This window comes from Hylobates moloch, unplaced genomic scaffold, assembly GCF_009828535.3.
Source record: "Hylobates moloch isolate HMO894 unplaced genomic scaffold, HMol_V3 SCAFFOLD_21, whole genome shotgun sequence".
Classification (NCBI taxonomy): domain Eukaryota; kingdom Metazoa; phylum Chordata; class Mammalia; order Primates; family Hylobatidae; genus Hylobates; species Hylobates moloch.
The window spans coordinates 30,337,987-30,365,501 of record NW_026652296.1 but is presented as its reverse complement, the minus strand read 5'-3'; the positions used below and the strand labels follow the sequence as shown (position 1 = coordinate 30,365,501).

The 27,515-nt window shown below is 48.9% G+C and overlaps 1 protein-coding gene across 1 annotated transcript in view; it reads left to right on the top strand.

Moving 5' to 3' along the window:
* ANGPT4 (angiopoietin 4) overlaps positions 1-5,311 on the top strand; it is a 45,489-nt gene extending 40,178 nt beyond the window's left edge. The window contains exons 8-9 of the mRNA XM_032142495.2: positions 835-965; positions 2,129-5,311. Coding sequence (XP_031998386.1) covers positions 835-965; positions 2,129-2,289 — 292 coding nt within the window. The 3' untranslated portion in view covers positions 2,290-5,311. The remainder of the gene's footprint in view (positions 1-834; positions 966-2,128) is intronic.
* Positions 5,312-27,515: the final 22,204 nt, after the last annotated feature.

Below are 27,515 nucleotides of genomic sequence, written 5' to 3'. Positions count from 1 at the left end.
AAAATGCACGTAGACTCCCAAGTCAGGCCACACTAGGCTGGCATGTGGCTCTGACCCTCATTCATTCTTAGACTTCAGCAGGTTTCTTTAGCTCTTAAGATTTCTGTTTTCGCCTGTGTAAAATGGGAATAGGGTGTTGTGAGGATTAAAGGAGAATGAGTTAACCTATGCAAAGCACTTTGAACAATGCCTGACACATAGTAGATGCAAAAAAAGAAAAAAAAAGAAAAAGAAGTGTTGCCGGGCACGGTGGCTCATATCTGTAATCCCAGTGGTTTGGGAGGCAGAGGCAGGCAGATTGCTTGAGCTCAGGTGTTCAAGACCAGCCTGGGCAACATAGTGAGACCGTATCTTTACAAAAAATACAAACATTAGCTGGGCATGGTGGCACATGCCTATAGTCCCATTTACTCGGGAGGCTGAGGTGGGAGGATTGCTTGAGCCCAAGAGGTCAAGGTTACAATGAGCTGTGATTGTGCCACTGCACTCCAGCCTGGCAACAGAGCAAGATGCTGTCTCTAAAGAAAAAAATATATATATTAGCCATTATTACCATTATTGTGACCATTATCACTTCTCTCCAAGACTCAGGTTCAGTGAGATAGGGGAGGCCTGGCATACAGTAAGTGCTTTGTCCCTGGGAGGCAGCAGGCAGGAAAGGCAATCCAGGAAGGGAAACAGCCCAAGCACTCCACCCAGGCTGGGGCTGTCCCTCCAAGAACACCTGGAGGGGAAGCCCAGCCTGGGACAAAGCCACTGGGGATGTTCTTCCTCGACACAGACCCAACCTGACTCTGGGCCCTTCTGCCACCACCACCTCTGGGTGGCCTCCAGGCTTTCTGTGGTTGGGTACAGCGGCTCAGCAGGGCGCCAGAGCAGCCTGGTCCTGCAGAACACCAGCTTTAGCACCCTTGACTCAGACAACGACCACTGTCTCTGCAAGTGTGCCCAGGTGATGTCTGGAGGTAGGTGCAGGGTGGGGTGAAGCTCTGCCCACCCACGGGCTCACTCAGATTGACATTCCCATTCCCTCCCCAGGTTCTTGTGTGCCCAGGTGCTGTCAGGAGGGTGGGTGCAGGTCCGGGCCTTGCCCACTCATAAGCTCACCAGGCTGTGCCCCTTCAGTGCCTTCCCCCACTGGGTCTTTGAGGTCCCCTTCAGGTCTCACCTCCTCTTAAAGCTGGCACCACCAGTTTTCCTCAGAGACAAGGCTAAAGTAACCCTGAGTGCGGGGCCCTAGGGGGAGGCACCCTGCCCTATCAGTCCCAACCCCAGGCAAGCCGAACCAGGATCAGGAGACCAGAGGGAGGCAGAGGGGCAGCTCCCCACCAGCTCTGGCTCAGGCAGTGTTCCTTGGTAGGCACAGAGGTCAGAGAACAGGAAGTGGGGTGAATGAGAGACAGAGACAAAGTAGGAAGAACAGAGACAGGGAGAGAGACCTTCTGAGACACAGAGGGCAGATGGAGAAAGAGAGAGACACCAAGGCTGTCAGAGTCATTGAGCAGCAGATGGAGAGCTATACCGGGGCAGGGAAGTACAGAGGGAGATGGGGGAGAAAGACTCAGCCCAAGGAGAGGCCGGGAGATGAACACAGCATGTGAAAGATTGGGGGCCCAAAGGAAGGGAGGACCAGAGACACGAAAGGCAGAGAGGGACAAAGATCATCAGAGAAAGATGAACACAATGGGACACACAGAGACAGACCCAAGCACAGAGACCATCAGAGAGAAAGAGATGAACCCAGAGAGTGAGAGACTCAGAGAGAGTGACAGAGACCACTAGAAAGCAGTGGGGAGAGCGATTGGGGGAGGTTGGGGAGCTGGAAAGACAGAGGGTCAGTGAGGGAGGAAGACAGGGACAGCAAGGGCTCAGGGAGAAGGCCGGGAGGAGCAAAGGGGCTCGAGGAGTGGCCAAAGCCCCTTGCTGCCCTCTAGAGGCCCCGGCTGAGCAGAGGGTCTGTTGTCCACTCCACCCCCACTCCCACCCAGCCCCATTCCCAGCCAGCTGGCTTCCCAGAGGAGGCAACAGCCCCGATTAGTCTTTGTTCTCTTTGGGACACAGGGGCTGCCTTCTTGCCACTGGCTGGGCTCCCACCTCCACCAAGCACCTTTCCTCCCTCTTCCACCAGGGTGGTGGTTTGACGCCTGTGGCCTGTCAAACCTCAACGGCATCTACTACCATGCTCCTGACAACAAGCACAAGATGGACGGCATCCGCTGGCACTACTTCAAGGGCCCCAGCTACTCGCTGCGTGCCTCTCGCATGATGATACGGCCTTTGGACATCTAACGAGCAGCTGTGCCAGAGGCTGGACCACACAGGAGAAGCTCGGACTTGGCACTCCTGGACAACCTGGACCCAGACGCAAGACACTGTGCCACCGCCTTCCCTGACATCCTGGGCTTCCTGAGCCAGCCCTCCTTGCCCTAGAAGTCCAGAAGGGTCATCTGCCCCCCTACTCCCCTCCGTCTGTGACATGGAGGGTGTTCGGGGCCCATCCCTCTGATGTAGTCCTCGCCCCTCTTCTCTCCCTCCCCCTTCAGGGGCTCCCTGCCTGAGGGTCACAGTACCTTGGATGGGCTGAGAATAGACCAAACTTGTCTCCCATGACCAATGGTGGGGTTGCAGGCAGGTGGGAAGGTATTTGCACATCGGAAGCTGCCCAGATGGCCCAGGTTCTATCCCTTGGGTTGGTGAGAAGGCCATCTCCCATTCCAAGCTCCTGTTCCAAGTTTTCTGAGTCTTGAGATGTCCTTGAACTTTCTTTTCAAGTCTGAAGGGGCTGCATCCACCCTTTAATGGGTGGGTTAATCATTATTTCCCCTTCACACTTAGCCACTTCTAGGCTCCAATGACCCTAGATCTCAGGGTCTTTAGACTTCACCACTTCTAGGCTCCAATGTTTGGAGCTCAGGGTCTTTAGGAGACCCAAAAGGACATGCTCCTTCACCTCCAGCGTATCCTAGAGGATGTGTTACACGGAATAACTGTACCTTGTCTCTAAAAGTACCTATGAGCAATGAGAAAGGGAAACAGCAGGTTAAGTCAAAGTGAACAGGCACACTTCACTGCAGGACTGATCAGAGCCTTTAATATGGCTAAGTGCCTTGTGACTACCCATGAAGGGGCTAGAGTGGGCAGCTTTCTCCAAATTTACTTATTTGAAAATGGGCTCGGTTTGTCCCAGAGCATCTCACAGGACTGTAGATGGTCTTGGACAAAGCTAGTGCTCCCCTGGCATAAGGAGGAGCCCCATGGCCCCATCCCCACCCCAGCTATACTCACCCCTTTTGGCTATAAGGGCCACAGTGACAGCCTCAAACAACCTCTAAAAACAACTGGAAATAACCTTTCAGTTAAAACAGATACCATCCCTGAAGAAGGGTTTAGAACTAAGTCCCTGTCTGTGTTATAGGCTCATGTCCTCCAAGGCTCCTTGAAGTCCCAGGAAGCTGATCTCTACCTGGGTGGCTTCCCTCAGGACTCCCTGTAACCTCAACTCCCCCAGGCTCAATTACAGGGACTGTTGGGCAGGACATCTGTCTCCAAGTCCAGATCCTCTCTGCCTCCAAGCCAAAACCCCTAGTCTCCCTCCCTTCCCCATCCAGCAGTGATGGGGCCTCTGTGGTGGTAGGCGGGGAGCTGCAGGGGAGGAGATCAGGCCTCTGCCTGAGTTTGGGAGACCAGGGCCCTCATAGCTTCTTTCAGAGGATGGAGTCAGAAAGGATCCACAGCCACTCTGTCACCTGCCCCCATCACTGTATCATGCTCTCTGCCCTGTTGTCATTAGCCAACACCCAGCCATAGCCAGGAGCCCACCTGCCCTACCTCTCTCCTCAGAAGGTTTTCTCCTGGATGAGACTGAGCCAATGGGAATGGGACACCTTCATGCCCCTGGCTCTGCCCCAGCCTTCAGTCCCACTCTCAGCTGATCCCTGAGTAAACCCAGCACAGACTTTGATCTCATTCCTGGGAAACAGCACTTTTCCCCTTCAAGACCCAAAGGACATGGTTGCTAATGGTTGCATTTCAGGCATGATGGGAAATCTTTAGGGGCAGATTGCTGCCCAGAGAGCTCAAATTGCCTTAGGCAGCATTTGCCCAGCAGACCTTTATTTAGCCTCTACTGTGTGCAGTGTGGTGTGGTGGGCAGGGCTTTGGAGTCGGACAAACCTGCTCCAGCTCTGACACTTTTGTCCAGTGGCTCAGCCTCTCAAGGCACCAGTTATCTTCTCAATCGTCAAAGCCTCAGTTGTCCCATATGTAAAATGGAGATGATAATATTCCTTCCTGGCTGGGCTGTGGCAAGGAGGAAATGAGACCATGTATGTCATCTTCTTAACAGAGCCTGGCATGAAGCAGGTGCCTAATAAATGTTCGTCCTCAAAGAGGTGAATGGGGTGAGGAAGGCATTCCTCAGTACATGCCGCCCCTTCTCCTGCACTCAGGTGAGGAAAAGGCGTTTTATTTTTGTATCTACATCATTTATTTTTCTATTGTAGTTTCTAGGCTGACTTCAAGCTAGAGAGGAGACAGGGCAAAGCGGTGAGGCCCAGGGACAGAACTCCTCTGGGTGGGATGAAGGCCCAAGTCCCTCTCAGTACTCCCATTTTATAAGGGGGCAGGAAGCTGATTTGAGTAACCCTCAGACATCTGTTCTTTATGTCATTTCATTTTATTTTTTTGAGACAGAGTCTCACTCTCTCACCCAGGCTGGAGTGCAGTGGCATGATCTCGGATCACTGCAGTCTCTGCCTCCCAGTTCAAGTGATTCTCCTATCTCAGCCTCCTGAGTAACTGGGATTACAGATGCCTACCACCACACCTGGCAAACTTTTACATTTTTAGTAGAAACGGGTTTTCACCATGTTGGCCAGGCTGGTCTCAAAGTCCTGGCCTCATGTGATCCACCTGCCTCAGCCTCCCAAAGTGCTGGGATTACAGGCGTGAGCCACCATACCCAGCCTCAGACGCCTGTTCTTAAATATTCATCCTTCTTTCTTATCTTCCTTCCTCTTCCGTGCCAGGATTCAGGTATAAGGGATAGAAATTCTAGCCCTAAGGAATAAATTGACTCACGTAACTGGGAAGTCTAAGGGTAAAGGCAAGTGAGGTTAGATCCAGAGGCTCAAATGATGTCAGCTCCACCTCTCAGCCCCTCCATCTGCCCCATTGACTTCATTCTCAGCCAGGATCTTTCCTCACAAGAAGGCTCTGGCAGCCCCAGGCTCGTGTCCTCCCAGCTCAGCATCCCTGACCTGGGGAGCTCCCCTGTCTCCATGATTCCAGTAAAGGAATGATTCTGCAGCCAGGATTGGTCTTGTGTCCATCCCTGTGCTTATCACTCTTACTCTGCTTGACCAGACCTCGGTCACATGATCATGCCTGGCACCAGCAGTGGGGTCAGTGCACCCAAGTCATGATTTCAGGAAGCAGAGATGCTAGGCGGGCAGTAGCAGATGTTCACCTTCCCTCTTTCCCCGTCCCTGGCTCCCATCTCTCTTCTCTCCACCTCTGTGCCCTCTCTCAGCCTCCCTGTCCCCAGGTCCTGACCCCAGGATCCAGTTAATCCCAGATTGCCTCTGACTATCAAGGACACAGCTGTGTCCTGCCCAGGAATATTAGACCCTGTTCTCAGTCCTGGCTCTGCCATTGGATCAGAGCCCCTGGCCCTCTCTGAACCTCAGTTTCCCATGGACAGAGCACCTAGCAACCTTCGAAACCCCTTCTGACAGTGAGGCTGACTCACAATGGCTGCAGACAAGATCAGCCTGAGGATCCTGGGCAGCACAAAGCACTGTAGAGGGCACGGCTGGTGTGGTCTCGAGCCTAGCCTGGGTCTCCTGGGGGCCACAGCTCATAGGGACCAGCCTCTAGGATACCTGCATCTGCAGGTTCCTATGCAAAACCCTTGTCACTTCTCCCTGCACCAGGTTAGTTTTCTTCCCATTTCAGTGATGAAGAAATTAGGCACCAGGCACAGTGGCTCCTAGCCTGTAATCCTAGCACTTTGGGAGGCCAAGGCAGGTGGATTGCCTGAGCTCAGAAGTCCGAGACCACCCTGGGCAACAGGGTGAAACCCTGTCTCTACTAAAAATACAAAAACTAGCTGGGCATGGTGACACATGCCTGCAGCCCCAGCTCCTCGGGAGGCTGAGGCAGAATTGCTTGACCTGGGAGGCAGAAGTTGCGCTGAGCCGAGATCTTGTCACTGCACTCCAGCCTGGGCGATGGAACCAGACTCCATCTCAAAAAAAAAAAAAGAAAGAAAGAAAAAGAAAAAAGAAATTAGGGTTCAGAGAGGGAAAGGGTCTCATCCAAGGCAGCACAGCCAAGCACCACCACCAGCCCATTTGCATTTGTGAGCTGCCTTCCTCTCCCAGAGCACTCTGGGCATCTGGGCATCTACCACCAAACTCCTATACCAAGGGCAGGAGGAACTTCCTGGAAAGGCCTCCAAAACCACTCAGTCTCTCCCACTGGCACTTGATGGATCCTGAGGGAGCCAGATCGGCAGGACACATCATTTCTGAGATCTCTGCATGTTCCCAGAAAGGCAGTTTCCACACTGGGGAGAGAGTTCCCTGAGTACACCCCAGAGACAACCACCACGGGTGAGGTAGAAAGCGGCCATGTGCTGGGGGGTGAGGGATGGTCCCCACCATGATGGTTTGTAGCCCACATCAGCCCATAGGCTATAAAAACAACTGACGGATATCATAATGCACAACCACTCAATATCCATGTGACCTTAAGCAAGTTGCACCACCTCCCTGTGCCTCAGGTTCCCCTCTGTAGCAAGCTGGTAACACTACTGCCTCATGGGGTCATTGAAGGATTAATCAATGAATTTTTCTTTGCTGTGGCATGGGCGTCTTTGGCATCTGGTGAAGCCATGGACCCCTCCTCAGAATGGTGTCTTCACGTGCTTAAAATAAAATTAAATGCATTGGATTATGAAGGAAACAAATTATATTAAAAACACAGTCATTGGCCAGGCACGGCGGCTCACGCCTATAATCCCAGCACTTCGGGAGGCCGAGGCGGGTGGATCACGAGGTCAGGAGATCGAGACCATCCTGGCTAACACAGTAAAACCCCGTCTCTACTAAAAATACAAAAAAAGATTAGCCAGGCATGGTGGCGGGCACCTGTAGTCCCAGCTACTCGGGAGGCTGAGGCAGGAGAATGGTGTGAACCCAGGAGGCAGAGCTTGCAGTGAGCTGAGATTGCGCCACTGCACTCCAGCCTGGGCAGCAGAGCGAGACTCTGTCTCAAAAAAAAAAAAAAAAAAAAAAATACAGTCATCAAAATATTTTAAGCTGGGCACAGTGGTGTGTACCTTTAGTCCCAGCTACTTGGGAGGCTGAAGTGAGAGGATCGCTTGAGCCCAGGGGGTCAAGGCCACCCTGGGCAACATAGCAAGACTTCATCTCAAAAACATGTATATATTTTTAAAGAACACAGTTTTGATATTGTACCATATATGCTTCTTTGCTAACACAGTAAATAACAAGATCTACTGGTAGGTCAAAACAAATGATGAGTGTTAATATTTTGAGATATCTATAATCATTATAACAAGATATGAAAATAGCTATGATTTCCAATGGTGACAAAGTTCCAGGCACTCCTGACACTACTGTGGTTTGTGCCCTACATTCACAATTGAAAGAATGAATTTGTGAATGCCCTACATTCACAAATAAAGAATGAAACAACTGAACTTATTTAAAGGTGAGTGAAGATACACTTCATCCACGGACCCCAAAAAGACATCAGGTTATGTATCCTTAAATTATTACATATATTAACTTAGAACATATGTGCTTAGAATAGTACCTGGTATATAGCAAGTGATTGACAAATATTGTTTTTATTAATATATCTTAAGCATAATATAACTCATATATAGTTAATACTCTGAAACGATTGATTTATTAGTATATAAATATGCCATTATGCCAAATACATCTATCCAGATATTGCATATATGCACATATATGAACATATATGCACATTTGAAACACTGTATGGGTACCCGAATAGTAGCCACGTACACTGACCTGTGCATGAACATGTATGTGCATTTCATACTTGTTGCTACAGATGCAAATATGGAGGTAAAAAGATATCTTCCATGTACACATGCAGGTCTGTGAGGCACTCGCTCATGCACACAAGTGCTCACAGGCAGAGAGCCAGATCCACTAGAGATGCTGCCACTCAACTCAGCCTGTGAACAGGTTAGCCCATTTGGACTGTAGATAAGAACCCTAGAAGTCTTCAAGATCCCTGTTCAAGTCTTGTCCTTGTAGGAGGGTCACTACCTGGGTCCTTTCTAGTGATGGCCAACACCCTGTCTGACCCACATCTTAGAAGAGATGCTACATAGCAAGACCCTGAGCAGTGAGGGACATGAATCGTGCCCTTTCCCTTTCCCTTCCTAATATCAGTCCCCAGCTCCAGGGCTGGGTCCTTTAGTCTGAAGGAGTCCCCCAGCCACTGATTGGTTCAGGGACCCAAACTGCAGCCAGTCAGCACATGATATTTCCCTGGCCGTGGTTCCTACTGCCAGGGCTGGTCATGTGACTTCAATTAGTTCACTCATACTAAAGAGGAAGACCTAGAGTTTCAGGGATACAGAAAGATTTCTTCCTCTGCTGGCTGGGCGCGGTGGCTCACTCCTGTAATCTCAGCACTTTGGGAGGCCGAGGCGGGTGGATCACCTGAGGTCATGAGTTCGAGACCAGCCTGGTCAACATGATGAAACCCTTGTCTCTACTAAAAATACAAAAATCAGCCAGGCGTGGTGGCAGGCACCCATAATCCCAGCTACTTGGGAGACTGAAGCACAAGAATTGCTTGAACACAGGAGGCAGAGGTTGTAGTGAGCTGAGATCGCACCACTGCACTCCAGCCTAGACGACAGAGCAAGACTATGTCTAAAAAAAAAAAAAGAAGGAGAAGACAGAAAAGAAAAACAAAGGTTCTCTGTTCTGTTGATGGAGAAGACACCACACAGCGTGGATGCTACTCCAGTGTGGACCACCAGGAGAACCACATTTGGGACCAAACTGACAGGGAGGTGGGAGAGTGAGTGGTTGAGTGGAGGGTCAGAAGGGGCGTGGAGCTTTACTGGCATCATTGAGGTCCTGAGTCCTGTCACCCCTGAAGCCCATCTCTAGATGATCAATTTCTTTTTCATTTAAGCCAGTGGAGTTGGTGTTCTGTTACTTAGAGCCCAGAGCATTCTGAATGATGCAATGCTTACATTTCTGTTTCCTCACTGAACTCCACCGTTACTCTGAGAGAAGAGAACCATATTATATTCCAGAAAACTGAGTCTTAGAGAGGTCAATCAGTTTGCTCAAGGTCACATAGACAGTAAACAGAGAAGCCAGGCCTTTTATATCCAAAACACATCTACCTTCGCCTTTCCATCTTCCATCAGCTGGAAATCATCAACAAGGGCAGCCAGTTTGGAGTTTGGCTCTTGATCCTTTTGTAGCATGCATGTGTTCCTGCCATGTGCATACAAGCTCTGTGCACAGGTACCCAGATGCGCACGTGTGTGCTGAGGTTCAACTCTGGAACTTATTCAGGTATAACAGATGTGTCCTCTGGGCCCTTGCAGAAACCTGGTATAACACACGTGCCTACAGAGGATGTGTTTGGCATTGCTTTCTGTTGCTTTTCTGCTTCTTTGACCATATGAATTGGCTTAGGATGCTGAATGTAAGATTTTATATTTTCTTCCTTTCCCCTAATTTCTACACTCCGTCCCACAAAAAAAGAGCAAAACAGTATTTTCTGTCAAACTGGAAGAAAGGGACTCTGCCAGTCAGGTAAGGGAGGGCAGCTGATAATTGGAATGGCACACCTTGGGACCCAACACAGAGCCCTTCCCTCCTGGGCCTCAGTTCCCCCATCTGGATAATGGGGGCTGGACACCCTCTGGTGACCCTTAGGTGTGGCCTTTGGGAATGTTCAAATCCTCACCATCCGAGCCCAGGCCTCAGTGATCCACATGTGCCACCTTTCCCAGGATCCCACTGCAGATCTCTTACCTTCATTACTTATTCCTGAGACCAGCTCAAGACCAAATAATGGGAAAGGAAAACTTCTGGGAATAGAAAAGAATCTAAAAATGCCTGCCCAGTTTGAGCAGGAATGAGCTTGTTGCTCCAACTTAATATATTTAAAAGGAGGAAGGGATCCTCTCAGACCCACTAATGTTGACTGAAATGAGAAAGAGGAAAGCAGCCCTGACATCCAGGGGCCATCCTGAATCGTCGTCAGCTAGGACTGGGTGTTGCTGCAAGTCAGCCCAACATGCACAGAGAACAGCTGATGTCCTGTCCAATGTTAATGATTGCCCGGAACACCAACATCAGATGAGGTCCTCAGTGATTGATGAATCAAGACGAAAAGTGGAACACTCTGTAATCATGTCTGAACAAAGACAAATCATGCACATTTCCAAGCCACGAAAATGACCAAACACCCCCCAGTCCCAGCTAATACAAGTGACCGCTGCTTCTTTCCCAATGACAGCGTTAGCCTTGCCAGAGTCTGCCTTCTCTATAGACAAGACTTGTTAAGATCACAACAGCCTAATTACCCCCACTTCCTGAGAGCATCCAATCTGAAGAAAAACCCCACATCCTCAAACCCTATTCAAGTCACCTAACACAAGACCAATCCTATAATAAGCCTTTTCTAACACTCTTACTAAGACATTCCAGGGTTCCCCATGGTGTGCACTTTCTTGTCCCAGTGAGTAATAGAACCACTTGTTTAACTACAGGTGCGTTCCTGGTGATCTTAGGCCCTTAGGAGGGCATTGACGGTAAATTATTTATGTGCATTCATAAAGTGAGCTATCAACTCCTTAGGCTTATAGTTCCCGAACAACTAAAAAGACTGAAACAAAATTATCAATTAAATACTAATGCACTACAAAACTAATAATAATAATTATTATTTATTTATAATTAAGTTATTAATAATCATGGTTTTTTTTTGAGACAGAGTCTCACTCTGTCACCCAGGCTGGAGTGCAGTGATGCAATCATACCTCACTGTAACCTCTGCCTTCCAGGCTCGAGAGATCCTCCCACCTCAGCCTCCCAAGTAGCTGGGACTAGAGACATGTGCCACCATGCCCAGCTAACTTTTCTATTTTTTGTAGAGACACGGTTTTGCCAAGTTGCCCAGGCTGGTCTCAAACTCCCGGGCTCAAGTAGTCCACTGGGTTTGGCCTCCCAAAGGGCTGGGATTATAGGCATGAGCTACCACACCTGGCCAACAATGATTATTGTTACCGTTTATTCACCCAAACACTGCTGTATGTACTGTCCCTGCCTCTCTGATTCAATTATCACAACCTCCCTGAGAAATAAATTCTGCATCCATTTAAAATTGGGTTTGATTGCATGTAATAGAAAACCCAAATAACACAGATCTACAAAACAAAGGGGTTTGTTTATCTGTTAGCTTTGCTACATAAAAAATACCCCAAAACTTAGTAGCTTAACTAGCTTAAGTGCGCCACCCTTCAGGAGGTGGAACATAACTCCCACTCCTTAAGCATGGGCTGCATGGAGTGACTTTCTTCCAAAGAGTATGGCATGGAATGGAGGAAAGAAAGAGTGGCTTTGCAGTGGAGAAATGTGCCAGCGACCAAGGTCAACATCCACAGTGAGAAGTCGTATTGATAGTATGTCCCCCCATCTAAAGCGATGACATTGGCACTTCACCTCTGCAGTCTTCCTCCCTAAACACATCACCCCTGTCTAATCACAAGAAATTCCCAGAAAAATCCCTATTGAGGAACATGTTACAAAATACCTGACCGGTTGTCCTCAAAACTATCAGGTTCCTCAAAAACAAGGAAAGTCTTTGAAACCGTCACAACCAGGTGGTGCCTAAGGAGACACAACTAAATGTGATGTGGGATCCTGGATGGGATCCTGGAACAGAAAAGGGAAATTAGGGAGAAACTGAGGAAATCTGAATGAAGTATGGGCTTTTCAGTTAAAAATAACAGTATGGCTCATTCATTGTGACATATGTACCATGCCCTAATATAAGATTTTTTGGTTTTAATATGTATTATACCCTAATATAAGATTTTTTGGTTTTGTTTTTGGGTTGTTTTTACAGACAGGGTCTTGCTCTGTCACCCACACTGGAGTACAGTGGCGCGATCATAGCTCACTGAAGCCCCAAACTCCTGGGCTCAAGTAATCCTTCTACCTCAGCCTCCTGAGTAACTAGGACTACTGGTATGCCATGACACCCAGCTAAATTTTTTACTTTTATTTTTGTAGAAACAGGGCCTTGCTCTGTTGCCCAGGCTGGTCTCAAACTCTTGGCCTTAAGTGATCCTCCTACCTCGGCCGCCCAAAGTGCTGGGATTACAGGTGTAAGCCACCTCGCCTGGCCTATAAGATGTTAATAATAGGAGAAACTGGGTGTGGGGTATGCAGGCACTCTCTGTACTATCTTTTCAATGATGCTTACATCTAAAACTGTCTAAAATAAAAGGCTTACTTTAAAAAAAAAAAAAAAAAAGTCAGGGAAGAGTCAGCCCAGGGCTGCTGCAGTCTCTAGGGTATCATCAATGTTTCAGGTTCCTTCTAGCCTCATGTTGCTTCATCCTTATCATGTGTCTTCATCCTCAAGGTCACTTCTTGATCCAGGATGGCTGCTGGGGTTCCTGCCATAATGCCTGAGTTCCATGTAGGAAGAAGGAGAAAGAAGAGCAAATGGGCTTTCCTCCCAGATGCACTGGCCCCCTCTAGGGGTAGTCCTCAGAAGTCTCTCACTGAATAACTTCCACTCACTGGCCACCAGTAGCTGTAAGAGAGGCTGGGAATAAAGTCTTACTTAGCTGGATATATCACCATCAGGAATAAAATCAGGGTTTGGTCAACAAAAAACAGGAAAAGAAGGGAAATGCATAGGCAATCAGCAGTCTATCAGTTGCTATTACAATTCCATTTTAAAGACGAGCAAAACTGAGGCTTAGAGAGGTTGAGTGATTTGCCCATAGTCTGAGGACTAGGCTGAGAGGAAGACACATTTGAAGTCAGAAATTATGAGTCTTAAGCCTGCAGCCCTAAGCATTAAGCTATGCTGCCATATCATCAATGTAACGATATTAATTAATTAATGATACGGTTGATGTTGCTTTGCTAAACAGGAGTCGCCACCAGCAGTGTGAATGTGGGACACTCAATTGCGATGCCATTTTGTTTGGGTTTGTCACGCACTTCCACCCAACTCTGCATGCTGCTGATGGCTTTGTTCTCCCACCATTTGGCACTGTTTCACCCATGGTGAAATTTCTCCCCACCCTGTACTTCTGCATCACTGGCCTTCACTTAGCAGGAATTCATCTTTACATATCAAAGCCACCTCTGCCATCTTCTCCTCCAATTACAATGGTAAAGTGTAGTGGGCAAGGTCACAGGCTCGCTGTTGACATTGCTTCAAGTTACTTAACCTTAACCTTTCTGCGCCTTGACTGCCTGATCTGTGAAATGGGGACGCTGATGGCATTTATCTTATAGGGTTGTTGTGAGGGTTAAATAAAATTTTAAAAAATAGATAACAAATGCAAAGCGTAGTGCCTGGGCTATAGTTAGTTCTCAGCAAATGCTATTCTTTGCTGCCAGTGTGATCCCAAGTCCAAACGCAAGCTCAGGTGGGACTTACCTGTGGCTCTGCAGATGATTCATGATATGCTTGAGTTACATTTTTAGGATTATCGTCAAAATGAAAGCAAACAGTTTAAAAATTCCTTTGGAGAACTCATTAGCCACTATCCTCAATTCACCCTCCTTAAATTTAGAGCAAAAAGCAACAGTTTTTTAGATCTGGCCCAGACTCTAGCTCTGCCATGAACTTGTGGGGTGACCCTGCACAAGACTTTGTCCCTCTCTGGGCTCAGTTTACTCAGCCCCCTCCTGGGCCATTGATGCTGTTACCAGGGCCAAATGTGACAATTGGTTGGGAAGAAATTTGTGATCTGCCAAGTGCCTGGGGACCCTGTTCATCTGGGGTAAACAGGTCCTGGTGATAATTAGAAATAAGCTTCCTAACCCAGGAAATTTTCCCTCTAAGGGCTGGGATTTGCAGGTCCCAGCTCTCCTGGGTCTGTCCTAAACCTGTTGTGTGGCTTTAAGTAAAGCCCTTCCTCTCTCTGATCCTTAGTGTCCCATCTGCTTACTGAGGTGTCCCCTGGTTCCATCCCAGACAGAGAAGTTAAGTGATTTGCCCAAGGTCACACAGCAGTACATCATGAAGAGCCAGACTCTGGGTCCAGTGCTCTTTCTGCCCAGAACTACTCCACAGCTGCCACAGAACTACTACACAGAGGGCCACTGCTCCATTGCACAGTCTCCCCTTAACCCCCAACAATGCTGTCTCCCTAGCCACCACATTGGCCAAGGTGAACTGGGTGGCAAACACCAAAAAACTGACTAACCAAGGAGACCAGCAGTGGATTTATTGAAAGCATTCCCAGGATGAGGGAAGAGCAAACCCCCAAAACAAGTAATCTTGTGGGAAGAACAGGAAAAGGCATCTCTGGGGAGCTCAGGGGCAGGGCCTGTGGCTTTCCTCTCTAGGGCACTGGCCAGGAATGATGCATCTCCAGCCACTCTCTGTCTGTGTGCCCCATTCGAGTTTCAAATTTCCAATAGAGACTGCTGACTGCCCAGCCTGCAGTCAGGGTCTGTTAACACCAGTGAATCAGCTATGGTCAGAGGATTGCGTGCACAATTCAGACATGGCCAGTGGAAACATCACAGTGATAACCACCCCAGTTTGTGTCCATGACACACATTCCCACCTCCATGTATGTGCACAAGCCATTGCCTTCCTCTAGAGGGAAACAGGAAGTAGTTCTCAGAACTGGGAACAGAAATAAATGCATATTTTCATTTTCACAAACCTTCCTGTGGGTTTACCACTTATAAGCACTGTGATACTCAGAGCCTGGCTTTAGGTGGTTTCACAGGCAGGGATTTGGAGGGAAATGAACTAATTTTGTTTTCCCAGAAATGCATGCAAGCCTTGCTCAGCCTACAAACATTTGTCTCTAAGAAAACCAAACTTCCTTCCTGGGAGGCTCGGCCCTGTTGCCCCTTCCAGCAGGCACAACCAAACTCACACACTAGAAATGGTGATCATGATGATGATAACACATCTAGCTAACATTTTTTGAGTCACTCTACTAGATATCTGACCTGCATCTCTCCTGTAATAGGAGGTATTGTTAGTAGCCCCATTTTATGGGTGAGAAAACTGGGGCTCAGAGAGCTTGAGTAACATATTTCAAGGTCGCACAGCTAGTGAGAAGCAGAGCCAGAATTTGAATACTAATATAGTTAGAGCTGCAAGGGCCCCCCCCTAAAACACATCTGGAACACAAGACCATTTAGCAGATGAGGAAGCTGGGGCCCATGCAGAGGAAGAGTTGGATACATGCATTTACAGTGCTCCCGCCAAGAGTTTCACCTTCATTAGCTCATTGACCATTGGAGGAAAGCATCCCTACTCCCATCTTATACATGTGGACACTGCAGCTCAGCAAAGGGGAGTCCCTCAACCAGGGTCACATAGCTGGTGAGTGGCAGAGCTGGGATTCTAGCCAAGCCTAAGGTTGTGATTTTTCCGTCTTCCCTGGGGTCTCAGATTCAGGCCTGGCTCCTGCACCCTTGGCCCATACTCTGCCGTGGGGGTGAGGGCCTGCACCAATGGGGAGCCTGCCTGAACTCGCTGCTTGGGGAGCTGAGGGTAGATAGTGGGTAGCCAGGAGCTGGCTCTCTGGGAGTCCTTATGAGCAGGGGTTGGCAGAGGGGCAGGTACTGCAGCCTCCTAAGAGAGGAGAGGCTGGGACTCGCGGAACCTCCAGAGCTGGGACAGTTTCTGCCTGATGTCGCCTCCCTGCAGGAACCAGGCTTCAAGTCCTCTGTGCTCTCTGAGCCTCAGTTTCCCCATATGTACATGAGGGGGGTGGTGGGCTTAGTGGTTGCTAAGCACTCTTTTAGCTCTGACACTGTAGGATTCTAGTATGCCCATATTAGTCATCTATTGCTACGTAACAAATTATCACAAACTTAGTGACTTACCACCCATTTATTTTCTCACAGTTTCTGCAGGTCAGAAGTCTTGGCATGAAATGATTGGCTTCTCTGCTTAGGGTCTCACCAGGCTGAAATCAGCGTGTCAGCTGGGCTGTGATCCTTTGTGCAGCTCAGGGTCCACTCTAAGTTCCTTTGGTTGTCAGCACAGTTCAGCTTCTTGTGGTTGCCGGTCTGAGGTGCATGTTTCCTTGCCAGCTGGGAGCTGGGGGGCCACTGTCAGTTCCTAGAGGTCACCTCGGGTCCTAGCCTTCTTTCATGTCCCTACTTCCCCCACATCCCACATCCAATACATCCCCTGTTGGCTCCACATTCAGGGTAGATCCAGAAAGATCCAGAATCCCACACCCCTCAGCCCCCACCTCCTCTACCCCAGTCCAACTCCTTCATCTCCTGCCAGGACTATTACAGTAGCCTCCTCCCTGCAGCCCTGCAGCCCATTCTCCACTTGGTAGCTGGAGTTGGGGGAAGGTGTTAAAATGCAAGTCTGATCCTGTCCCACCTCTGCTCAGATTCCTCCCACGGGTTCTCAGAGGAAAAACCAATGTCCTCGGCCAGGTGCAGTGGCTCACACCTGTAATCCCAACGCTTCAGGAGGCTGAGGTGGGCAGATCACCTGACGTCAGGCATTTGAGACCAGCCTGGCCAACATGGCAACACCCCATAGAGACATGGAAAAACCCCGTCTCTACAAAAATACAATGGGCGTGGGGGCACGTGCCTGTAGTCCCAGCTGCTTGGGAGGCTGAAGCAGGGGAATTACTTGAATCCAGGAGGCGGAGGTTGCAGTGAGCCAAGATTGTGCCATTGCACTCCAGCCTGGGTGACAGAGCGAGACTCCATGTCAAAAGGAAAAAAAACCAATGTCCTCACCATGATGTATGTGACCCTATACCATCTAGCCTCATTCCACACGGAGCACACCTCCTAGCCCTCTCCCCTCACGTCCTTCACTCCCTCCTTGATGGCCTCCATGCTGTTCCTCAAACACTCCAGGCACATACTGACTCTGTTTCCTCAGCCCAGAACACTCTTCCCTGCAGACACCCCTTACCTCCTTCTGGCCTCTCCTGAAATATCACCTAGTCGGTGAAGCCTGCTCTGACCACCCTGTTTAAAAGCATGAGATCTGCTTCTAATAAAGTTACGCTTACCATGAGCTCCAGCAATTCCACTCCGTGGTAGTTACCCAAGAGAAATGAAAATATGCATCCACAAAAAGAGTTGTTCACAAATGTTTATAGTAGCTTTATTTGTAATAGCCAAGAAATGGGAACAACCTGTATGTCCATCAACAAGTTGAATGAATAAACAAAATATTGTGTATCCACACCGTGGAATACTATTCGTCAGTAAAAAGGAACAAGCTACAGATACACTCAGCAACACGGGTGAATCTCAACCAAGTCCATGATGCTGACTGAGAGAAGCCAGACTCCATTTGCATGAACTCTGGAAAAGGCAAAGCTGATCTACAGTGAAAGAAAACTGATCTGTAGTTTCTTTGGGTGGGAGCGGGTAGGAGTCAGGGGTTGACTGTGAGGGGGCATGAAGGAACATGGTGGGATGATACAGGAATTCTAGCACTTGTTTGTAGTGCCATACAACTGTCAAAATGCATCCAACCGTACACCTAAAATGGGCCAATTTTATTGTTTATCAATTAAACCTCAATAAAAAAAGGAAAAAAAAATCTCTAGTTTCCCATCCTTCCCTGCTTCATTTTCCTCCTTAGCATTTTCACTCTGGCAAGTGTTGTCTGTGTCCCCTCTGGAATGTCAGCTCCTCGAGGGCAGGGATTTTTATCTGTTTTGTTTTCTGTTGCATCTTCAGTTCCTAGAAGAGTGTTTGGCACACAGTAGGTGCTCAGTGGATATTGATGAATGAAGGAATGAATTCAGTCCCTGCAGGCCGATTCATTGACAGGGATGGCTGTTTTGGAGTGTCCATACACCCACCTGGAGGGTGCAGAACAAAGGCGAGATGGGAGGGCCTGTGAGACTGTGGGCAGCAGCATCATTCCATCTGGGGCCGTGTCACTGCTCAGGCATTTGGACAACGCCATGCCCACCAACCACCTTGGCGGGTGGCCCAGCCCAGAACCTGATGTGCATTAGCTGGGATTTCCTTTGGGTGCTGTGTGTGTGGAAACCCAAATATGACCGTAGAGGGTGGAGCCACAAAACCAAGCTGGGCAGAGCCCACAATGTGGCATGAGGTTGTCCAGGGGTGGTAGCTGGCTGGGCCTGCAGGCTTGCTTGTCTGTCTCCGTTTCAGGTTTCTTGTCTACTTTCACTTTACTTTAAATGTATTTTTATTTTTTCTGCACAGATAACACATTCACATGATTCAAAATCAGAGGGGTGAGTGCCGGGGGCCTCTGCCCTCCCTGGCTGTAACCTCAGTCACATGGCTTCCCCCTTCTGAGACTATGCTGGAGGAAATGGGAACCGCGCCCACTTCACCATGACGCCCTCTCCCAGGAACGAACTCCCCTGGAGCAGCTGGCTCTGTACTGGACACACAGTTGGTGCTTGGGGCTTGGTAGGTGTTCACTAGCTGGTTTATATATACATTATTCTTCCAATGGTTTAAATGTGTAAATATTGACAACAAATTACCTTTTTTTGAGACAGAGTCTTGCTCTATTGCCCAGGCTGGAGTGCAGTGGCACAATCTCGGCTCAGTGCAACCTCAGCTCCTGGGCTCAAGAGATTCTCCTGCCTCAGCCTCCCGAGTAGCTGGGACTACAGGCGCCCGCCACTACACCTGGCGAATTTTTGGATTTTTAGTAGTGACGGGGTTTCACCATGTTGGCCAGGCTGGTCTTGAACTCCTGACCTATGATCCACCCACCTCAGCCTCCCAAAGTGCTGGGATTACAGGTGTGAGCCACTGTGCCTGGCCTACAAATTACATTTTTAAAAACCTGTGCAGTGTATTCAATGCTAGTCCTGATAGTGCCCCAGTGCCCAGGATTAAGGGATTTGTCCTATTAGCAGACACTGAGGTGGGGGTGGCCCAGCAATCCACCCAGTGCAGAAGTAGCAAAGGTGGGATTTGAACCCAGGTCACCTGGCTCCAGGTGCTCATAATCATCACACCTTATCAGAGACCCGGGGTACCGGTGGTTAAGGGAGGGCACTGTTTGATAGTGAGACCACACACACACACACACACACACGTGCATGCGGTGACAGAACAGGGCTGGGCAAGACTTGGGCTTGAATCATAACTGCAATGTAATCTCAGTGAGGCAGTTGTCATCTCTGAGCCTCAGTGTCCCCACCAGTAAAGTAGCTACTGAGCAGGGGTGAAATTAGAAACAAACCAAGAAAAAGATTTGCAAGCTGCAAGGGCTGCAGGCCTGTAGAGGATTAAGGGATTTATCCTGCCGGTGGACACTGAGGGAGGAGGGACAATAGGTGGGGAGGGAGGTCTGGGACATCCAGCAGGCCCTGTTTGCCCTTAAGAACCTTCCAGGACTGCCTGGCCCAGCTGTCAGGTGGCCTTGATCCCAGCCCAGCACCAGGCTGGCAGGCTCCAGACAGAGCCCCCTGGCTCCAGCTCGGTGCCCCAGGAGGGTAGGGGCCCAAGCTAGGGGCTGGGCTAGGCTATTTTCAAACGCCAGAAGGCCAAAGAGAAGGCCCCAGCTCCCTTCTTCCCACATAGGCCCTGCCCCCTCCACAGCCTGGAGTACTCCTTTCCTGTCCTAGAACCTCCCTAGAGACCACAAATGCTTCACAGCTCAACTGGAGAAACCAAGGAACAGAAAGGATCGCCCAGCTAGAACTTGAACCCAGACCTCCTAATTTCCAAGAGCTAGTTCTTTCCAGCATTCACTCACTCGTTTTCACTCATTTCTTTATTCACAAATGTTTATGGAACACCTACTCTTCCCCTGAGACTGAGGACACAGCGTAGAGCAAGGCCAAGTCCCTGCCTGCTGAGCTGCACTCTAGTGAGAGATCCAGAAGAGAAACAGACAATGTGGCCTCTGGTTAATATAAGCCAGGAGGTGATATGTGCTAGGAAGAGAAATAAACCAGACCAGGGAAGTAGAGACTGTTGGATGCTGACTGCTTAGCTGGAGGGGCCGGGGGGTTGTGGTGGGTGGGTAGGGAAGGCCCCTCTGAAGAGGCAGAGACGGAAATGAAGTGACAGAATGAGTCGTCAGAATATCTGGGTAGGATCGATACTAGTAAAGGCAATGGCAAGTGCAAAGGCCTTGAGGTAGGAATGTGTCCGAGGTGTTCCTGGAACAGGAAGGAGGCAGCATGGCTGCAGCAGAGTAGGTAAAGGGGAGACTGGAGGAGTAACAGAGTCCCAGATCATGAGGGCCTTGTGGAGGAGTTAGGCCTTTGGGTTTTATTTCAGGCTGTCTGGCAAGACAGACCCTCACATTGTTCAAAGGCTCCAGCAGCCCCACACCATCTGGCCCTGGTGCTTCAGGCCCAGCCCCACCCACCTTCTCTCTGTTCCTGGAATCTACTCCTCCCACCACAGGGCCTTTGCACATGCCCTCCATCTAGAATCATTTTCCACTCCTATCTTTCTTCTCCTCATTGTCTCCTACCTATCCTTCACATCTCAGCTTAAATATCTTTGGCTTCTCAGATCAACCCGGCCAGGTCAGCAATCTTTCCTTCCAGAATCTACTCTCAATGGTCATAAAATTATTAGGATGATCAATTAACGTCTGTCCACAACCTAGGCTGTGAGCTTCCCAAGGGCAGGTGTTTTGGTCCATTTTGTTCACTGCAATATCCTCAGGGTGGGACCAGTAGTTGGCACATAGGAGGCCTCAATAAATATGTGCTGCATTTGTAAACAAACGAGTAGCACAAACACTTTATAAAGATCATCTCGTTTCATTCAATTTTATCCAATTTACAGAAGCTCAGAGAACGAGGCAACTTGACTAAGGTCAGACAGCAAGGATGGAAGAGCCAGGACTGCAGCCCAGATTTTTTTTTATTTCCAAAACTGAGAACTTTCCCTAGTTCTTTACCTGCACATATAGGTAAGTTGTTTGAAAATCAGCTACAATAATTCCTCCATATCTGTACTCATGCCCTGTGTAATGTGACTAAGAGATGGATTCTAGGCCAGGCATGGTGGCTTACGCCTGTAATCCCAGCACTTTGGGAGGCCAAAGCAGGCAGATCACGAGGTCAAGAGATCGAGACCCGTCTGGCCAACATGGTGAAACCCCGTGTCTACTAAAAATACAAAAATTAGCTGGGCATGGTGGCGCACACCTGTAGTCCCAGTTACTCAGGAGGCTGAGGCAGGAAAATTGCTTGAACCGGGAGGCGGAGGTTTCACTGAGCCAATATCGCACCACTGCACTCCAGCCTGGGAGATGGAGCCAGACAAGCCAGACTCGTTTTCAAAAAACAAAAACAAAAACGAGAGAGAGAGAGACAGTCTATTTCTCTATCCTTTGAATCTGACTTGGCATGTCACTTGGGCTATAGGACATTTATAATCTTGACACAAGTAGAGGCTCAAAATGCACTGTGGATTGGAGCTTATCTTCTCTTGCTGAATGTGGAACCCTGAGGTCACCATAAGAATGTGCCCAAGCCAGCCTCATCAAAACAAATGGAGGCACCCCAGCGAACAGCCTGCCAACTGCTAGGTATGTGAGTGAAGCCCTCCCAGATCCCCCGCCCTCAGCTGACTTCAGCAAGGCAAGTGAACCCAGGTAAAACCAGAACTGCCCAGCTAAGCCCAGGCCAGACTGCCACTTCACACAGGCTAATAAGTGGTTTTAGGCTTCTGGGCTTAGAGAGGTTTGTTATGCAGCAAAGCCTCACTGATCCACATACCTGGTGGACACACCCTCTGCAGACAACACACTCTCAAGAGTACACAGATGTGCCTTCATAAATGGCCTCCATAGAAAGTCTGTTGCCGCCACACAGACACTCACACACCCCTTGCAGACCACACACACACACACACACACATACACACAGCCATCACTCAACCCCAAACACCCCTTTATTTAGACAACTTTCCTGGCTGCTTGCATGTCAATGTCAACGCCTAACTGGGAATGGGTGAGTCAATACTGCCCAAGCTCTATGTCGCTGGCACTGCCCAGCCCAGGGCTGGGAGTGGAAAAGGCACCCAGTAGATTTGTGTTGAATGAATGGATGAATAAAGCGAAGGGCATGGAATGAGGCAGAGGTTAGCACCAGTGGGTAGACAGGAGAGGATCTGGCAGCTACAGGATGGGGTGGGGACAGGAGCTGGGCATCTGGATGTGAGAGACTGTGCAGGGTGTGGTTAAGAACCCAACTGCATGGGTTCGAATACTGCCTCTGCCACTTATTAGCTGTGTGACCCTAGCCTTGGACTCTCTTGGCCTTAGTTTCCCCATCTGTGAAATTGTGATAAAAATATGACCCCTTTCAATGGGTCTTTGGGAGGATTTGATGGGATAATACATGGAAGTTCTTCTCACAGCCCTTGGAACATAACAGCCGTTTACTACCCTTACCCACCGAGACCCTCTTCCTCCTATGGTACTTGCTCTGGGAAACCCACTCCCTAGCTCCCCTTGCTCCGCTGCCATCCACAGCCTCCACTCTATCCCACAGCTCTTGTGAGCCCCTCAAAGGATGGGGAGATCATTGCTATGTACCCAGCACCCACAACACAGCCCCAGACAACATGGTTAAGGAGTGATTGCAGAATGACAAAATGATCCTCATTTTACAAATAAGTAAATCTGGGCTCCCTGAGGTCCTGAGATTCCTAGAGGTGCTGAGGTGTTCCCAGGTTAATGCAGAGGCTGGGGTTGTGGAGCTTCAGTTATCATCCCTCTTGGAAACCCACATGGGCAGGGATATCACCTATTTGGCTACCTTCCTACTCTGCCCAGCACAGCTCCTGGCACATAGTGGATGCTCACAAATCTTTATTTTACAGATTGTATTTGAGATTCTATTTTTAAAATTGGCTCCAATTTTTTTTAAATGGACAGGGATGCTTCTTTAAAAGCACTTGAAGCGTTTCAGGATGTGTAATGTTAACTATGGGGAGACTGAGGGTGTCAAAGAATTAAGAGAATTAAGGATGGGTTAAGAGGAAACTGAGCAAATGAAAAAAAGCAAAGCGAGTAGTAACTCCAAGAAGAACAAAGAGTTGTACAAGAAAGGAAATGTAACCAAAATATGTGACTTGGCTTGAAAGGAAACAGTATTTATATAGTCATAATAGAAATAACACTAAAATCCACTTCACAAAAAATTGTGATAAATGCCAATTGAAAGGGGGGAACCAAAAGCTAAATCTTTCTTGATAATAATGATTATGAGAAGAAAAAGTTTGACTACTCACTGGATGATGTTCCTTATTCTAAGCCTTTTACATCTTGAATCCTTATAACAATCCAATAACCTCAGCACTATTATTATCACCCTCATTTTACAAATGAGAAAACTGAGGCCCAAGGAGGTTAAGTTACTGCCCAAGGTCATACAGCCAGAAAGAGGAAGGGCTGGGATCCAAAGCCAGGCAGCCAGGCAGTGGAGGCCACACTATGAAAACATCAGACCAGAAAGTCAGTCAATATGTGCCTAAAATTGGTCGGACACACTGGCTCACGCCTGTAATCCCAGCACTTTGGGAAGCCAAGGTGGGTAGATCACTTGAGGTCAGGAATTCAAGACCAGCCTGGTCAACATGGTGAAACCCCGTCTCTACAAAAAATACAAAAATTAGCCAGGCGTGGTGGCGCGCACCTGTAGTCCCAGCTACTTAGGTGGCTGAGGCAGGAGAATCACTTGAACCTGGGAGGCAGGGGTTACAGTGAGCCAAGATCACACCACTGCACTCCAGCTGGGGCAACAGAGCAAGACTCTGTCTCAAAAAATAAATAAATAAATATATATATATGCCTAAAATTAATCAAGGAAACAGCAGGAAAAGCAAGTTATTTAAAAATATGGAGGAAAGTACCAGAAGAAATAGTTTAAGAAGTTGTAAGTGGTTGCTTTTGGGGAGCAAGGCTGATGTAGACGAAAGGACAAGGGATGCTGCTTGTTAGTACTGATATATATGGATATAAAAATATGTCCATGGTGGGCAGGCAGGAATCGGCAGGAGAGCGATGCAAGAAAACTTTCTGAGGTGATAATGCTTGATACCTGATAGGGGTTTGGGGTACAGTATGCATTTGTCTAAATTCAGCAAATGGTACTTTTAAGATCTGTGCATTTCATTCCATGTAAATCTTACCTAGAGAGGAACAAAACAAACAAATATTGAATTCTAGCTAATGGCATGCATACTAAAGTGACTTTAAGGGAAGTATACTGATATTTGCAACTTACTTTTAAAAGCTTTATTAAAAAATAAGTTGTATTAATGGATGGAGAGATGGGTAGATTCCTGATAGAGCAAATATAGTGAAATATTAACAAGTGTGCATTAGTAGGTGGGTATATGAATGTTCACTGTATAATTCAACTCTATGTTTGAAATTTTGCTTAATAAAATGTTGGAAGAAATATATGAGTGAATTATCTGAAAAATAATATTACCTTTATTTTTTTATTTTTATTCTACTTTAAGTTCTGAGATACATGTGCAGAATGTGCAGGCTTGTTACATAGGTATGTATGTGCCATGGTGGTGGTTTGCTGTACCCATCAACCAATATTATCTTTTTAAAAACCTGGATAGGGTGTTCACTCCTTTTTTTTTTTTTTTTTTTTTGAGAGGGAGTCTTGCTTTGTCACCCAGGCTGGAGGGCAGTGGTGCGATCTTGGCTCACTGCAACCTCCACCTCCAGGGTTCAAGCGAATCTCATGCCTCAGCCTCCCAAGTAGCCAGGATTATAGGTGTCCGCCACCATGCCTGGCTAATTTTTGTATTTTTAGTAGAGACGGGATTTCGCCACGTTGTCCAGGCTGGGCTCAAACTCCTGGCCTCAAGTGATCAGCCCGCCTTGGCCTCCCAAAGTGCTGGGATTACAGGTGTGAGCCACCACACCCGGCCGGGTGTTCAGCCCACCCAGATGGACCAGCCTGGATGGACCAGCACAACTGTAAGCCCTCCTACATGCACATCTAATTGGCGGCCAGCTGCAGCCACACTCTCACCTACATCCTATGACCCTACCCTGGGGTCCTAGAGTCAAGGACCTATAGCCAAATTCCTCAGCCCTTTCCTGGTCCCCTGTACACAGGATATCAGGTAAGATGGGGGGTGGGGGGTCTCCTTGAATTCAGTAGCAGGAACAGAACTATTTAACCAAGGACAGCAACAGGCCTCTGCAGCTACACTCCATCCTCTGCCAAAAAAGTAAGCTGAGGTCCATGGGGGGGCTGCCTTTCCCAGGGCCCATCCACCTTCATGATAGAAGTGAGCAGCCAGGTTGCCTGGTTCCCAAATCCACGTGTATATAATTAGCTGGTGGGAAATGGATCAGGGAGCAGATCTCATCTCTGCCTAATTAGGGGCTAGGCAGCTGGGGCCAGGCTGGCCTGGGGGAGCTGCTTCGGAGGGCTGGGCAGCCCCAGGAGACAGGGCAGCAGCTGCAGGCCCTCCGAGGGCTCACACTCCAACTGGAGGCAGAACAATAGAGGGGCTGTTTCCACAGATCCCAGAGGCTGCAGGGTTGGGGGAGGGAGGAGTGCAAAAGCCCCCCACCCTGCTCCCTCCACAGAGGCCTGCAGGGAAGGCAGGAGGCTCCAGAATCCTGGAACAGGGGGAGCCCTCCCAAGACCAAGCCATAACCATTGGAGAAGACTCAATCTGGCACCTTCCCCACTTCCAAGAATCCCTCCCTGCTCTCTCCCCAACAGACCCTCCCAATGGATTTATGGAAAGGCATTTTCTTTTCAGCTATCCCCTGGCCCAGCTCCTGGGAACAGCTCTGGTTTTAGGGCAGAAGTCCCTGAGTATATCTGCTTTACATTCTATGATTATTTATGTGCTGAATGTTTAGTTGTCCATTCTCTTCTCCAGACTAGGAGAGGGGCCATGTCTGTTTTATCCACTGCTGGGCACCCAGTAGATGCTCAGTAATAAAGTGACCAGAAGAAAAGGCTGCCAAGATGAGGAAGAGTGGTGGGGTACATGTTGGGAGAACCAGGAATCCAGACTGTGATGTGTCTGGCAGGCAAGAGTGTGACCCCAGGCTGTCCTGCAGACCTGCTATGTGACAATCTACAAGTCGCTATCCTTCCCTGAGCTCAACATCCCGCCCTGACAATATATCTGGTCCTCAAAAGGCTACCTTGAGGATTCAAGCACTGAACCCTCCTTCAGAAACAAGGTGTCACCCACCAGTCCTGTGACCTGAACCTCAATTTCTTCACATGTAAAATGCAGCCAGCCCACCCACCTTCTTGGGTTACTCGGAGGCTGCCAGGTCACAGCAAGGGGCAATGACTAGCCCTGAATTCTAGCAGTGTTGCCTAGGAAATCTAGTCTCTGACACCTCAAAGGGCACCACGTCTGCAGATCCTGCCTGGATTCTCTCTCCTGACACCATCACTCCTTCAGCATGGGGACCCTGGAGGCCCAATTCCTGCATTGTCAAAACTGCTGGGCACCATGGGGGGTTGTGGGTAGGTCACCACCCTCCTCATGCTTGTCTCCCCACCTGTATCACAAGCTCCAGTGTCATGAGCTGGAACATCATCCTCTTCTAGAACCCAATTTTCCCTTCTTTCCCCAAACTGCCCAGGCCCATCCCAGGTCCCTAGGGGCTAGTTGTAGACAGGCAGACAGACAGAGAGATGGACAGCTGGGCTGACCTGGATGTTTGTCAACAGTCCAACGGAAATCTCCTCTTTATGCTTAAAATAAAACCTACATCAAACCTGTCACCAGGGCCCCCATTAGAGCTTCCTGTTTCTGAGTGCTGCAGCCAAGGCAGCCTGTGAAAGGAAGCGCCACCCACCCCCTCTCCACTCCCACCGTGGGGCACCAGAGAGGCCACCCCCGCTTTCGCCCTTTGTAGGCCCAGCCCTAGCCCTAGCTGCTCCACTAGCCAAGGTGGGGTCTCCTAGTAGGTAACTGACCTGGAGGGACACTGGAAGAAGCTGAGGCCTTGAAGCCCAGTGCCAGCCCCTTCCTTCCCCTCTCCCCAGGTATTGGAATATAACATGAAGGGCCCAGAATGCACCAGTGCCCCAACCCAAGGAGGACTGTGCTGCCTAACTCTCCCACTGAGGCCCAGAGGGAGACTGGCTTGTCCAAGATCACCAGGCAAGGCCACTCATTTTGTGCCGTCCACCCCAAGTCTGTCTTCCTCCAAAAACTCCCACTTCCCATCCTCACTCTATGGTCTGTGTGACCTCAAGTTCAGGATTTGCCCTCTCCAAGCTTCCT